The following is a 15081-nucleotide window of genomic DNA, read 5'->3' as shown; positions in this document are numbered from 1 at the left end:
TACAGAACATATAGTTAGTTAGCTAGCTGGTAATGATATATGATTACATGGTGTTTAGTATAGGTGATAGTGAGCAATTTGAGTATATTTCTAAATAGTAATGGTTTTTCATAGTGAACATAGTTCTGTAAAAATTCATGTAATATACCTGAGGTTGCTTTATTATTCCTACAAGTTTACATATTCTGACATATAATGACCCACTAATATTTTCTCTTGCTTTTCTTGTTTAGTAGTCACTTTCATTTCTTCTTTGCAAGGTGAATTTCACAGGATGTCTTAGTGGATTAATTATAAATTATAGAATATATTGTTCCTTATTTGATGTTAAACTTAAGTCTTTCCCATTACTTGACCAAACCACTCATAAAAACAACCTTTAGTGTTGTATATATATCACTGATTGTATGTCTCATTAGTTGTATATGCAGTTCTAATGTTAGTGTATTTTATGAATAGGAAATAAAATTGCGACGTAAACCAACAATTGCTGAACTTTACTACGAGTGCCATGCAAATAGTGGTGGTCAATTTGTTAATTCTAAGGCAGAAATAGTGTGGGTGAGTATTCTTATTTGTTATATGTTAGCTTGTTTATTTAAGAACTAAGCTATGTTTGATGGGTTGTGTACCCGAGAACCAAGTCTGATGGATATTGTCTAATCTCTGCATTATTGTTTATACTTTATATGTAACTTACAATAGCTGTTGGTTGGTCTTTGAATTGCTTGGAATGATGGACATTAAAACTGGTCAAAATTGAAAATAGGTTGTAAATTACAAGATGTACAAAAAGACATAATTACGTAAATTAAAATTTAGGTGGTCCATAATTAGGGGAAGTGCCACCAAAATCTTCGGTGAATATGTGCATATTTACAATCATGTTTAGTCCTTACTTGCACAAAAATGGAATTTTAAATCTACTCATATTTGCAATCATGTTAAGTACTTGTGACATTTTTATTTTTAGAATGACTTTAATAGTAAAAAAGCTGCAAATCTTGAATGTGAGACTGAGAATCAAAAAACCAAAGATGAGTCGTTCCTTGAGGTTGCTGGTGGGTGGAATGACAAGGGAAGATTATTTGGTTTGGGAGCTACTGCTGACTCATATTATGAGAAACCAGGAACTGAAGAAAAGAGGGCAAAGAAATCAAGAAGAGAGTATGTAATGGAGTTGGAGAACAAATTTAATGATCTCCTTACGGAGAATGTGGAACAAAAGAAAGAGCTTGATGCAACAAAAGAGAGCCTCGTCGAAACCCAAAAAAGTCTTGTCGATACTCAAAACACTTTGAAAGCCCTTGAACAACAAGTGCAAATGCTTCTCCAATCCAACAAAATCTCAATCTCTCTAACATCTACATCCTCTCCTACTGATGCATGCTCATCAAGTGCAAATGACAGGGTTCCTTTTTGTAAATTGCATGTGAAGTCTCTAATTATTACAATTGACATGCTTCTAATATAGGTCTTAGTCTCATGGTAGCATATTTTGGTATTTTGGACCAAGTATTATGGCATTAGGTATTAACTAGGTCTAAAAGGCTGCTTTTGTACATTTTGCTACTAACTCTAGCTTACTTGTTCCCTTTGTAAGACACAATGAACTTGCCCTTTTTTTATATAATGTTAATGACTTGACTTTGGTTTAAATTTGTCTTTCTTTTTTAATATCATGTGACTAAAAAAAAAAACTGATATTTAATGGAAAAATACAAACAATATTGGTTATTAAATTTTAAATCCGTTGTTACTCTTAGCGAAGAATAATTTTATTTCCGTCTCAACACTAGCGACAGATTTATATGTTTGTGTTGCTAAAAACAGCAACGAATTTAACAATTCCGTCGCTGGAATCAGGTACGGATTTGACAAATCCGTCTCTGGTAACAGAAACGGATTTAAAAATTCCATTGTTGAAACCAGCGACGGATTTGGCAAATTTGTCGCTGGTTTTAGTGACGGAATTTTTAAATTCGTTTCTATTACCGGCGACGGAATTGTTAAATCTGTAGCTGATGCCAGCGACAGAGCAAGTTATATCTGTTTCTAAGTCCTTGCAACGGATTCTGCAATGAAAAATAATTTGTCGCTAAAACAGCTACAGATTACTTGTTTTCCGTTTCTAGGTCCATTTAGCGACAACATATTTACCAACAAAGTGATTCCGTTGCTAATTCCGTTGCTAGCTAAATTTAGCGACGGGATTTTTCTAAAACTAGCGACGGATTCCACTTGTCGCTAAAAGGCTTGATTTTTGTAGTGATTCAGGACCCTGACACTTTTATTAGTATCAAATCATATTTCAATTTCTCGTATATATTGTAGGCTATAGTTTGAAAATGAAATTCTTATTTTAGTAGCATTATTTTTCAATTCTTTTTAACCTTTCACTAATGTTATACTTTTACGGTTTTTCCCCTTCTTGACTTATATGCGGAGTATTCATAATGATGAATTCATGTTAATATCTCTTACCATTTTGACTTTTGTTCTCCCTTTACAATAATTAGGGGTGGTAATTCTGGTCAGCAGGTCGGGTTCAGGTCAGAATTCGGGTCGATTTCGAGTTATGCTTAGAAACTATAAAAAAATAGTGTAAAACTTATTATTACAAAATATGAAATTAGGGTCAAATAAATCAGGTCGAATTCAGGTTTGCTTCGGGTCGGGTTCGGGTTTCTCTCAGTAGCTTCGGGTCGGGTTCAGGTCTTGTTATCAGGTCGGGTCGGGGATTGCCAACCATAACAATAAAGTGTATGTACAATAGACTTTGTATTTTACTATCTAAATATTTTTACGACATTAGAGCCCTAATTAATTTCATTGGCATAATTTTCAATTTTATTTCAACTATTCCCTGTTTACTTTTAATCCCCCATGACTTATTTTAATATTCTTTATAAAATGAATGATGAAATGTTTATACTAGTCAAATATTTTAGTTTAAAAAATAACAATGAATATTACATTGTTTAGTCTTATAAAATATAATGGTCATGAGATCAAATATTCAATACATTCGTTTTATTTATATTTTTATTACACGTTGTCGATATTGATTGAAACAAGATGGAGAGTCAAGGGGTGCCATAGACTTGTTTTTGAATTATATTTCTTGGTATCAGGTTACTAGTAAAAGTATTCACTGAATATTCCTAAAATCTGTTATTTATTTATTTATTTTGATGAATTATCTTTTCTTGGTATTATGTAAATTTTGATAATTAATGTATGTTATGTATCAAGTATTTTATGTTAATCTTTTTATTTCATATATACCCCATCCTAAAAATAAATAACAAATATAAAATTGTTAATGACAAAACAAAAAGATCCTATAAAATATATATATACCCCTTTTTTATGTTTTAGACACTAAATAAACCTCAATTCTATTTATAAATCAATTCCATTATAATATAACCAATAACACTCCTTCCATTATAAAATAACCAAAAGAATCATATAGCCAATCTGGATACACAAAAGAATGTCAATATCAACTTATTAAAAATAAAAATAAAAAAAAAAACATATGAAAAATCAACTGATAACTATTAAATCTCAAGTTAACCAAAAAATAAATTAAAAAAAGTAAAAAAAAATACAAGTATAACAAGTCTATAACATTTATCCAAATTATAAGCTATCAACGAGTGGTTACTACGTCAGCTACTAAAATCATGAGTTTTTATTTATTTTATTATTTTATATATTTTTTTTATTTATTAAAAAAAATTGCAATTCTTGGAGTACTAAACGAAAGTGAAAGAACTATAATTAAGGGTACATATTCTGATTTTCATGAATTTCATTTGCTTCTCAATAGCTACTTACAAGCTTCCTTTTCATCAGCTTCAACAACATCAGAAGTTGAAAAGGGTCGGAACACATTCAAACAAAATTTTGAGTAAATACTTAGATAATTCATAACAGCTTAATTGAATTTCTAAATTCTAATGTCAACTGACTTAAAAAAATTGAAACTCTAGATTATAAAACAGATATAAAAATCAAATTACTGGAAAAAATCTATCTTCCTAAGCGATTTCTCTGCAGTTCGTATAAATGTTCTTCGAACTCCAATTGTTTTCAACAGTTAATTTGGGAAAGAAGATGAAGATAAGAAGATTTTCAGATAAATTAGTTTTGATACTTACACATTAATGGTGTAGCTAGTTGGCGTGATGGCGTCATGTGAAATATTTACCGCTTAGAAGAATAATAATCCAGCCCAAGTACAAATAACCCGCTAATTGGTGAAATTTTGTCCCGCTAAAGCTTCCTTCCCCTTTTTTCATTTTCCCTCTATTACAAGCTGAGTTGGCATGATTTTAGTGGCAGTGTATAAAATGTTTTTGTATACCATGTGCACCTCTAGCTTTTTCCCTTTTACAAAAATTTTTATTTTTCGACAACTTATATTCCGCAACATTTGACGAGATCCTTATAAATAGGAGACACTCAGTTTAAGAAATAATTGAGAAATTAAACTGCTAAACAATGGAAAGGAAAGTAGGCATTAGTGGGCTCTTAGCATGCAAATATGCCCTTGCTAAGGGTTACCATCCCTTAGTTTTTGAATCAAGAAACACAATTAATGGTGTTTGGACTCAAACTGTAGAAACTACTAAACTTCAAACACCTAAACCACTTTTTCAATTCACTGATTTTGCTTGGCCTTCTTCAGTTGAAACTGTTTTTCCTGACCAAAACCAAGTTTTTGATTATCTTCAGTCTTACGCTAATCACTTTGATTTGCTAAAACACATCAAATTAATACAAAAGTTGTGAGTATTAAGTATGAAGGTCCATCTGATGAAGAGATCAAATCTTGGGCTCTTTGTGTTGGGGAATTTGTATATTTAAACAAGGGTCACAAAAATAGCAAACAAATTAGACCGGAAAAACTTCGAGGCGTGAACGGAATCACTTTCCCAAAAGTATAATTCCGACCCTATACTACAACCGGGTTTTCACGGAAATTTACTTAGGAGATACAACGAAGAACATTTGCAATCACAAGTAGGATGATTACAAATCAATGTAAATAAGCTTTTGTAATTTGTGATGATGAACAATAGTTTGTAAAAGATATCAAGAAAAATAAATACTCTGACTATTTTTCTCTACTACTCAACATATGTGTTTATCACATATTTATATTAGAGCCACCAAAACAAAGCCAAACCGTACAAACATCAAGAAGCAAAACCGTCACAACTGCCAGGATAATCTCGCGCCCGATCGGGCCGGAACCCGCCCGACCGGGCAGATCGGAACTCCAGAATTCGAAGCCTCTCGCGCCCGATCGGGCGGCAGCAACGAATTCCAGAAACTCACTCTCGCGCCCGATCGGGCGGAGAGTGATTTAATCGGGCAGCAAGCTGTAACTTTCTTTCACCCTTCTCGCACCCGGTCGGACAGTGGTGGCCCTGACTGGGTGGCTGACCTCCGACCAGAAACTGGTGCGCGTGAGGTCCAGCGACCACCACCTTAACTGGCAGCAAACTTTCTTCCTCCAAAACAGAGGTTCAACCTCTAAACCGAGTTTGTTCTCCAAGAAGCTTTAATTCCTTTTTACCAAGGTCATTTGCTCTAATTATTTTGCTTTACTTAAATTAAACACCTTCACCTATTTACACCTTCACCTTTATTAATTAAGTAAAACAAACATGAAAAATTGTCTCATACTCTAAATTACTCAACACTTTGGAGTGGTGATAATGATCCATTTGGTGGTGATTTGGGTAAATGGTTTGTCACCTCCCACGATCTTCTCAATCAAACTATTGAGGTATTACTTACTTTCCTTTTTTAGGGTTTTTTTTTTTTAATTATTTTTTTTATTTATATATACTTGCATATAACTTTATTTTCTCAAATTTTAATGTCACTTTTTTCTCCTTTCTACCATATTTTTGTCTCCTACTTTCAACATTAGTATTAGTTTAATAAGAAACCCATGCATCAGACCCATGAGGTTATTTGGATTGTTAAAACCGCTCATTTTGCTTTTAAAATGCCAATATAGTTCTTTTCTATTTACGTCTTTCTTCATTAACTCAAGGCCATCACAGTCCTTTATTTGTTATATGATCCACTAGTAGTCAGGTTCCTAAGAACATTATGAAGTTACATAGTAAAGTTATGAATATTGCTATACATATGTAGTTGTATGGTATGGACTTAAAAGAATCGCCTCAAAAACATTCATTAAGGCCTTGTTGTTTTGGACTGAAATGACCTAAACTGAATTGATCAACTGAAGTGAGATAACATAAACTGAACTGAACTAAACTGCAAAGAAGTCCAAAAGAACACGGCCTAAAAAGAAAAATTAATATGACCATCTATGTGAATTGAATCATGATTGAAAATTTATGTGCTAAAGTTAATTAGTATAAATGACACAGGTGATGCAAGTAGATGTTTTGATCTTGTGTTTAGGATGATTTAGTGATTTACCAAACATACCGGAGTTCCCTTCAGACAAAGGTCCAAAGGTTTTTGATGGCAAGGTTATGCATTCTATGGATTATTCTGCCTTGGACAATGAATCTGCTAGAAATTTGATCAAAGGAAAGCAAGTAACCGTGGTTGGTTTCCAAAAACCTGCACTCGACATTGCAATGGAGTGTTCAATTGCCAATGGTAACAGCTACATCCCGTAGTATTATTATTATTTGTTGTTGTCGCAAAAATTAAGTAACGCTTTGTATGTTCCATATTTGTACCAATCTTTCATACACACTAGTTACTTAGCTAGCGACTAACATGAAAGGGAAATTGGATCATTCATCTTATCTACCAAAAAAATGACTACGCTTGTTTGTATGATGTTGAATACAGGAGTGGAGAAACCATGCACGATAATATGTAGAACTCCGCATTGGATTGTACCAGATTACTACCCTTGGGGATTTCCTCTTGCGTACTTGTATTTGTATCGTTCTTCTGAATTCTTGGTTCATAAGCCTGGAGAAGGCCTTCTACTTAGCCTCCTAGCCTCACTAGTTCTACCATTGGTACTACATTTTTCCTTTTTTATCGACTAATGTTTATGTTTATTGCTAACTAAGAATCTGTTCTCCTCATCATCTTAAATTAAGTTTACTAATTAAACTGAATGATTTAATTATTTTTCGCCAACTATTATCTTATATAATTGTGATTTACTCCTTTGATAATCCGTATTTATTTACTGATAAATGTGCCTTAACATTTATATGTGAACCATACTCGTTATAAAAAAACAGAAATGGTTAATTAGCAAATATGTGGAGAGTGATATAAAGAAGAAGCATCGACTGAAGATTTACGACATGGTACCGGATCATAGATTCTTACAAGAGATGACCTCTTGTTTGATTTCGGCTGTCCCAGAAGGATTTTATGATAATGCTGAGTAAGGAAGCATTATATTGAAAAGATCTCTTACATTTAGCTTCTGCAAAGATGGTGTTTTATAATGCTACAACAAAGGAACCTATTAAGAGTGACTTGGTTATCCTTGCTACCGGATATAAGGGTGATCAAAAACTCAAAAACATTTTTTCATCTCCCATATTTCAAGATTATATTATTAGCCCTTCCAACAAAATTGTTCCATTATACAGGTTCGTAATCTTCGTCTATCTTTCTTTTGTTTTTGTTTTCGTTGTTTGTTTTTGATTTTTTTTTTTTTTTTCCTTCTCCATAAACTTAATATCAACTTATCATACATATCTAATGCCTACAAGACTTTTTTTTTTTTTTTCCGTATAAAAGTGTTATTTAACGGCAATCCTTTTTTTTTTTTTTTGCCTAATTGAATACAAATTAATATCTTAACTTACTCGAGCTTGCAATATGATTTATTATAGGGAATGTATCCATCCACGAATTCCACAGCTCGCATTGATTGGCTTTGCGGAGAGCGTTGCAAACTTGTACACTTCAGAGTTGAGATGTAAATGGTTATTTGAACTACTTGATTATAAATTCAAACTACCAAACATTCAAAAGATGGAAAAACATGTGTTAGAATGGGAGAAGTTCAAGAAGAGGTCCTCAGGCAAATACTATAGATCATCTTGCATTGGAGCATTGCATATTTGGTACAATGATCAACTTTGCATGGATATGGGTTTAAACCCAAAGAGGAAGAAGGGGGCATGGGCTGAGATGTTTGAGCCTTATGGCCCAACTGACTATGCATAACATCTTTGCTTCTTCTTTTCCTGTTTTCTTTCACATGTGTGACACCTACCTTGAGTGGATGGCAATGGGTAGGGTTTAGTAATACCCGAACCCGGCATTTTTAATACAAATCCGTACTCTACCTTAACCTTAGGTCTAAAATTCAAAACCCTTACTCGGACCCTATGGCTCTAACAGGGTATGGACAGGGTTCAGGGTCTAATTTGGGTCCTTTGACAATTTTTTTTTAATTTCCACCAAATTCTAATTGTCTATTTTATAGTGTAAGATTGTATGCACTACGCAAAAATTAAATAAACTAATACAAAAAAAACATGATCCATTAATTTCACATATTGTAAAACAATTAAAAAAAAATAATGTAGTTAAAAAAAAAAATTCCATAAGCACATTACAATTCAAGTCTCCTAAAATTTAGTGCACAACTACAAAGTCAATGGGCTTCTATTCTGCAGTCGTCTTACGTATCATACTTTATTTCTTCATCAACATCCTACCAAATCAAAATCCTTTATTATTACTATTATTATTTTTTTTTTTTGAAACTCTCTCTAAGTTAAAATGTTGTGAGGGTCTACGTACGGGTCTAGGTAAGATCTGGGTTTTAAGAGTCTGTGGGTAGGGTCTGGATCTAAAAACATTATACTTGATCGCGGATATCATGGCACAAAGATCTATCATTGGTGTGCAAGAATAATACGGAGTAACAAAACTATAAAAGTTTTTTGAATAAAGTTTATTTTTATATAGAAAAGAACTAAGAATTTGTTGATCAAACCTTAAAAATGAGGTACTTATTATAATTATGACAATAGTTATCGACCATTATTTTCGTGTAACATAATTGACTTTTCAAGCTAAAGTATGCAATTTCGCAAGTCGTATAACCATGACTCTTTGATTTCCTACGTAGCGTTTACCGAATGTGATAAGAAAACTTTATAACATACTAATGAAGGGATTAAACATCCATGAATTTGATGAACACTACAAAAGGAGTGTCTTTTATTGGGTTGCAAGAGAATGAACCTAACTTTTTACCCAAAGTGTCCAAACCCTGAGTTAACCTTTGGTACCGGTCCTCATTCAGATGCATCAATCATCACCATACTTCTTCAAGACGACGTTGGTGGCCTCTATGTTCAACGGTTTGATGATGACAGTTGGATGGCAAGCATAAGAGTGCGGAGCACCTTGTTATCCCGAATGGTAGCAAGAGTAGAGTTTCAGTCCCAATTTTTGTTCATCCAAGCTCAGATTGTTGTTGGTCCGTTGCAAGAGATTATAGATAGAGGAGAAAAGCCAATCTATAAGAATGTTCTTTTCTCGGATTATATTGGGCACTTTAGTAAGCCTCATGATGGTAAGGCCACGATCGAGTTTGCTAAGTTCTAGGGTCAATTAATAATCACTTTCCATTCCGTATCAATAAATAAAGATGAAAGATCATGTACAAAACTATGTTTACATGAAAACTTTTAGGAAAATTTGTAAAATACCACCAACTATTATAATCATTTTGTACAATACCACCAACATTTTTTTTTTTTTTACCACCATCTATTTTTAAAATCTTTTTAAATTACCACCATGATGTCATCGTGGGCCCCTGTAACTACCTTTTTCTGAGTTTCCCTCCTTCCCCTTCTGTATTTACACGATTCTCCTCCCTGTTTTCCCCCATTACTCCCCTCTCTCCTCTTTTCTTTTTCTTCTGCGAATTTCATAGGCATTAATTAGGGTTTGAATCTATTATTTGTTTTTCAAGGCCATCGAAAATGCAAAACCGAGGTCGTAATCATGTTATCAAGAAGGTATGTGCAATTAGGGTTTTTGAAATAAAAAAGGGGGGTTTTCAATTGAAATAAGGGTTTATAAATTATATGTGAGGTTTTGATTGTGGGGTAATTATGCAGCAAAATTGGTTGTTTATTTGCGATGTATTGGTAATTTAGGATGCAAATTGATGTTTTTCTTTTTTGTTTTGCAAGGATCTTGTTTATGGCTGGAACATCTGTAAGTGTGCATATCTAGTGAGCTTGCTGACTTCATGGACTAGGGAGAACCCAAGACGCAGATTTTAGGCATGTCAATTCTATGATCAAGAGAATGAAACTAGAGGCTGTGACCACTTCAATTGGGTTGATAAGGAGATGACAGGGATGTCACAAACCAGTTGTTGTTGGACAATAAACTACAAAAGGCTGAGATTAAGGCATTGAAGAAAGAATTACATGATGTTTGTAATGAAAATCAGAGTCTAAAAAGTCAATGCAAGTTGTTCAACAAGCATGGAGTGATGCTTCTTGTCATATGTTGCCTGATGGTGTTTGTCGCATTTGTTATTGTTGTGCTTGGGTAGATTAGTTTTGTGAATTGTATTGTTGAAGGTAGCTTAGGTTGATTGTAATGTACTTTCCTTTGCAATATGAAGTTGGTTTAATGAAATATTATCCCTGATTCTGTCCATATTTGTTGTCTATATTTTTGTTGTTGGTTAGTTCAAAAGAATTTAATGAAATGAACATAAAAGAAGAATGACATCATAGACATTCCATGGCATAACATCATAATACAAGTTATCATAACTTAGGTTATGTTCAAAATACACAGTTCTTTTAACCACCAATGTAATGCTTCTAAAACACCTAAGTTAATGTTGTTGTCTTAGTCTACTACATAACACAGTAACCCAAAAAATTATGCCAAGTGGTTCATACTAACATGAAAATTCTACTTATAAAGACTGTGTATACTCCTAGATTTGCCTTTCTCCCTGGCCCTACTAGGAGTTTGGTGCCTGATCTGACTGATGTTCTGGCTTTGTTGTGTGCTTGCGATGGGGTCTTGCACTGTTGACTGAGATGTAGCCTGAGTGGATGGTTGCACTTGCAAATCTGCAGAAACCTTCTTTGTAGCCTTGGCTTGCCTCTTCTTTCTTTGATTGTTCACCCATGCTGTGTCCATTAGAGGTCTACCACTTAGATTATCTTGTACAGGAGGGTCATTGGTAGGGGGTATTCTTGCAGCTGGTTTTATTATGCCCTAGCTGCTTGCAATTGCTGCACTGCTTCTGTTTCTTGGCAGCCTTAAGATCCTCCTCCTCACCTTTTTCTTTTTTCCTTTTTTTGGATTTTGGTCTTCCAGGCAGAATCATGATAGGAGGAGGCCTTGGCTTCCTCCAACCCACTTTTTCCCAATGCTTAGATCCTGGCATGGGATGTATAGGAGAACCATAAGCCTTTAAATAAGTTTCCCTACTGTATGCCTCATCAACATACAGATTGGGATCTCCTCTCTTGTCCATAATGCAAGCATATGCATGCACACAGGGTATGCTAGTGAGTTGCCAATGAAAACAGGTGCATGTCTTTCTTTCTAGGTTTACCATCACTCGATCTCCTCCAAACTCAACCTCATATAAATCATTTCTAGAAACTTGGAGTATGCAAGACCTTGACACATATTCTATACCTTCCAATGTTTTCTTGATGAAAGGAATATTCTTGTCACTTAATTTCTTTGCAGCTTCCCACTTTTCATTACATCTCCGCATCATGTATCTCCTAAGCCATTCCATTTGGGTCAAAATTGGCTTGTCTCTTGCTTCTCTTATGACAGAGTTGAAGGTTTCATGTTTGATTTGCATTGTGTTGAGAAGGCATGCCTACACTAGTGCTTGGTTGGAATATTTGCAAGATATTCATAAGCTTTTTCGTTCAAAAATTTTATACTCTCCATTGCAATTTCATGATCAACCTAAGGTCAAATATAAAACAACCACATCTGGATCATATACTACATTCATAATTGTAGCAGAATCTAAGAAAGTAGAATCAAATAAAGTTGGACAACTGAAGGTTACCAGAGTAGTTGCCCTAGCTAATTGCCAAAAAAGTTCTTTAAACAGACTGTCAGTGAATTTTAGCTTGAAGTTGGCCCAAATATGTCGTAAACAAAATCTGATTTCACCTTTTGGCACAACTGTCTTGAATGCCTCAAGCAACCCCTGTCAATGTTAAGTCAACAACATCATTTGTATAAGCATCTGCATATTACAAAAGAAACAAAGTAACACTAAAGTTAAGTATATACCTTTTGCCTATCTAACATAAAGGTCCACCCTTCTCCTTCATCACCTGCCAATTTTTTCAACAACTCTTCAAGGAACCACACCCAACTTTCTGTATTTTCTACCTCTACAGTAGCACAAGCAAAAGGGAAAATGTTGTTGTTCCCATATTTGCCCACAGCCACTAATAATATTTGCCCTGGATATGCCCCCTTCAAATGGCAACCATCAACTCGAATAATGGACCTACACCCTTGAATAAACCCATCAAGCAAGCCATTCAAACCAACAAACATTCTCACAAAAAGTGGTGGCTCAGGCCCATCCATACCATCAACAACTACACCCACTCTGGTTCTTGGATTGTACTTCATTAATGCCTTTCCATAATCATACACTTTCTCATATTCCTCCTCAGCAAGTCCATATATAAGAAACTTTTCCCTTGCTCTAGCCATCCAAGCTTTAGTGTAACTAACTTAATTCCTGTATCCAATAAAACCCTATGCATAAATGCTTTGAGTTTCCAGTTAGGGTCAACTTTCCACTCCTCTAAATACTTATCTCCCAAGTACTATGCACTCATCTTGGTGTTCATGTTCCTCCTCATACATGTGTGTCTCATTCTCATTGATCTAATCTCCCAGTAATCTACCCTAGTCAAACACCTGGCATACAGCTTAAATGGACACTGATTCTCACAGCTACACATTAATTGGCTTCCTTGCATTCTTCTTATCCCAAGGACAGTCACATTTGTACTTGCAGAAAATTGTAATCCTACTTTTAGCATTATGCAAGTAATAAAAGTCATACCTATTCTCCACAGCATGCTTCCTTAATGCTTGCCTCAACACATTGCTGGAAGTGAACCTCAGTCCTACCTTGAATTGAATAGGCTTCTTGAAGTCACTAAGAGCATTGAAGTATGAATGCACTTCAGCATCTGAATCAGAACCATTTAGACTCCTTAATTCATCTGAATCTGAATCTAGTTCCTCTTGCAAATGAAATTCCCCCTTTACAAATTCACTGCCCTTTTCTCCACTCTTGAATTTTGATGTCCCTTCTTCACACAAACTGTCTTGCACCTCCTTCAGTATCCCAATTGTTCCCTGAGTTTGCAAGAAATCCTCTAACTGACAATCCTCCTCTCCAATCTCCCACTCTATATCTGTACTAACTTCATCAGAACTAGAAGATCCAAGATCTTCTTTAGAAAACAACCTCTTATTGGCCTTAGCCTTACCACTCTTGTTACTTTGTTTACTCTCTTTCTTACTCACTTTCTTCCCTTTTCCCCTTGGTTGCAACATGCTTAATTCTAGGTGTATGTGTTTTCTGCACTTCCTTATCTCTCCCCAAACCCCTATAAAAATCTTCCTCAATCACCAGAAATGCTTCTGCTAAGCTGCTTTCTTGAACTTTACCCTTAGGTTTTCTAATTGGAATTAACGTCTCAACTGTGGGTTTGCTTGGGACAAGTATTGACTGGGTAGCATGGTAGATTGGGCTTGGGACATGTGATGAAGTTGGGCCATTAATATTAGGTTGAGGTTCATTAATAGTTAAGGTGGGAAGCTTTGTTCTGTGTGATAAGTTTTGCAATGACCCCACATTTTGTGATTCTTCTAAAACAAGCTCAACAGTCACATATATATCCAATATTCCAAGCTTATCTAAATGTCTGGAGAAACCTCTCAATGTCCATGTCATCCTTGAACTCTCTCCTACCACTGCCAAGACTTCTTCCCTTTTGCCTATACCAAACTTTAAACCTGTCAGGGACATTCATCTCACCCAACCTAAAACCCTCAGCTACAGCATGCCTAAGTATTAAACCCTCATTTTTTTGACAGTCGATTGTGTTTTTAAATACAACCAACCACCTTCATATTCAACCACCTTTCTACCCTTAACTGCATTTGTAACAAACTCACCTCCTAATCTTATCCTAATGTCAACAAATCTTCCATAAATATTTGTAGCCACACTGCATTAGTCAAAAAAGGTAGTATTTTAATCAGCTACTATCAACAAAGCACACAACAACCACATCATTCTCAGTTTACAAAGCATTAATTAATTCAAATCAAACCCTACTGCACAAAACCCAATTCTTCAAATTGCATCAAAGTACTATACTTTTCGATAAAAACATGTAATTTAACATTAAACAAACCCTAATTAAAAACTAATTAAACATTACTGAAATAATCAAGCATCCAATTAAACTAATTGCATGTATTCACTTTGTACGGAATCTAGGGTTTACAACTGTCAATTAAAAAACGAAAATTACCTCGAATTTGTCTGTTTCATTGCTGACTTTCAATGCCACAATGTAAACCTTGGTCCACCACCTCCAACGCACCTAATTTAGCTGAGCATTTGGTCCCCCCCCCCCCCCCTGTGCTTTTTCACAGAGAAATGAAGCGAAAAACCCTACTTTTAGAAACAAAGGACAAAGAGAGAGAGAGATAGGAGTGATGAATGTGGGTTTTTACATTCAATGGGGTAGGTGATAATTCAGAATTCAGAGTAAAGATGAGAGAGAAGGGTAATGGGGGAGCAGGGGGAAATAATCGTGAGATTAGAGTAGGAAAAGAGGGAAAATGAGATTAAGGTAGTTGGTGGGGACCACAATGATGTCATGGTGGAGTTATAGCCAGTGGCGGATCTTGACAATTTTTCTTAGGGGGCCAAATTACCTTAATATTATTAATTATGTATATATATATGTGTGTATATATATATATATGTGTGTATATATATATATATATATATATATATATATA

At 34.7% G+C, this 15081-nt stretch overlaps 1 protein-coding gene and 1 pseudogene across 1 annotated transcript; one reads left to right on the top strand and one right to left on the bottom strand.

Moving 5' to 3' along the window:
* Positions 1-4512: 4512 nt before the first annotated feature.
* Positions 4513-8293, top strand: LOC145579340 (putative flavin-containing monooxygenase 1; annotated as a pseudogene).
* Positions 8294-11215: 2922 nt separating this feature from the next.
* On the bottom strand, positions 11216-11791 carry LOC145578163 (uncharacterized). The gene has a single exon (XM_081635536.1). It carries the CDS (start codon positions 11789-11791, stop codon positions 11216-11218), a length of 576 nt encoding a protein of 191 aa, XP_081491662.1.
* Positions 11792-15081: the final 3290 nt, after the last annotated feature.

Source organism: Chenopodium album, chromosome 14 (genome assembly GCF_948465745.1).
Source record: "Chenopodium album chromosome 14, dcCheAlbu1.1, whole genome shotgun sequence".
NCBI classification, from domain to species: domain Eukaryota; kingdom Viridiplantae; phylum Streptophyta; class Magnoliopsida; order Caryophyllales; family Amaranthaceae; genus Chenopodium; species Chenopodium album.
The sequence above is the reverse complement of the archived record's forward strand: the minus strand, read 5'-3'. Positions and strand labels throughout refer to the sequence as shown.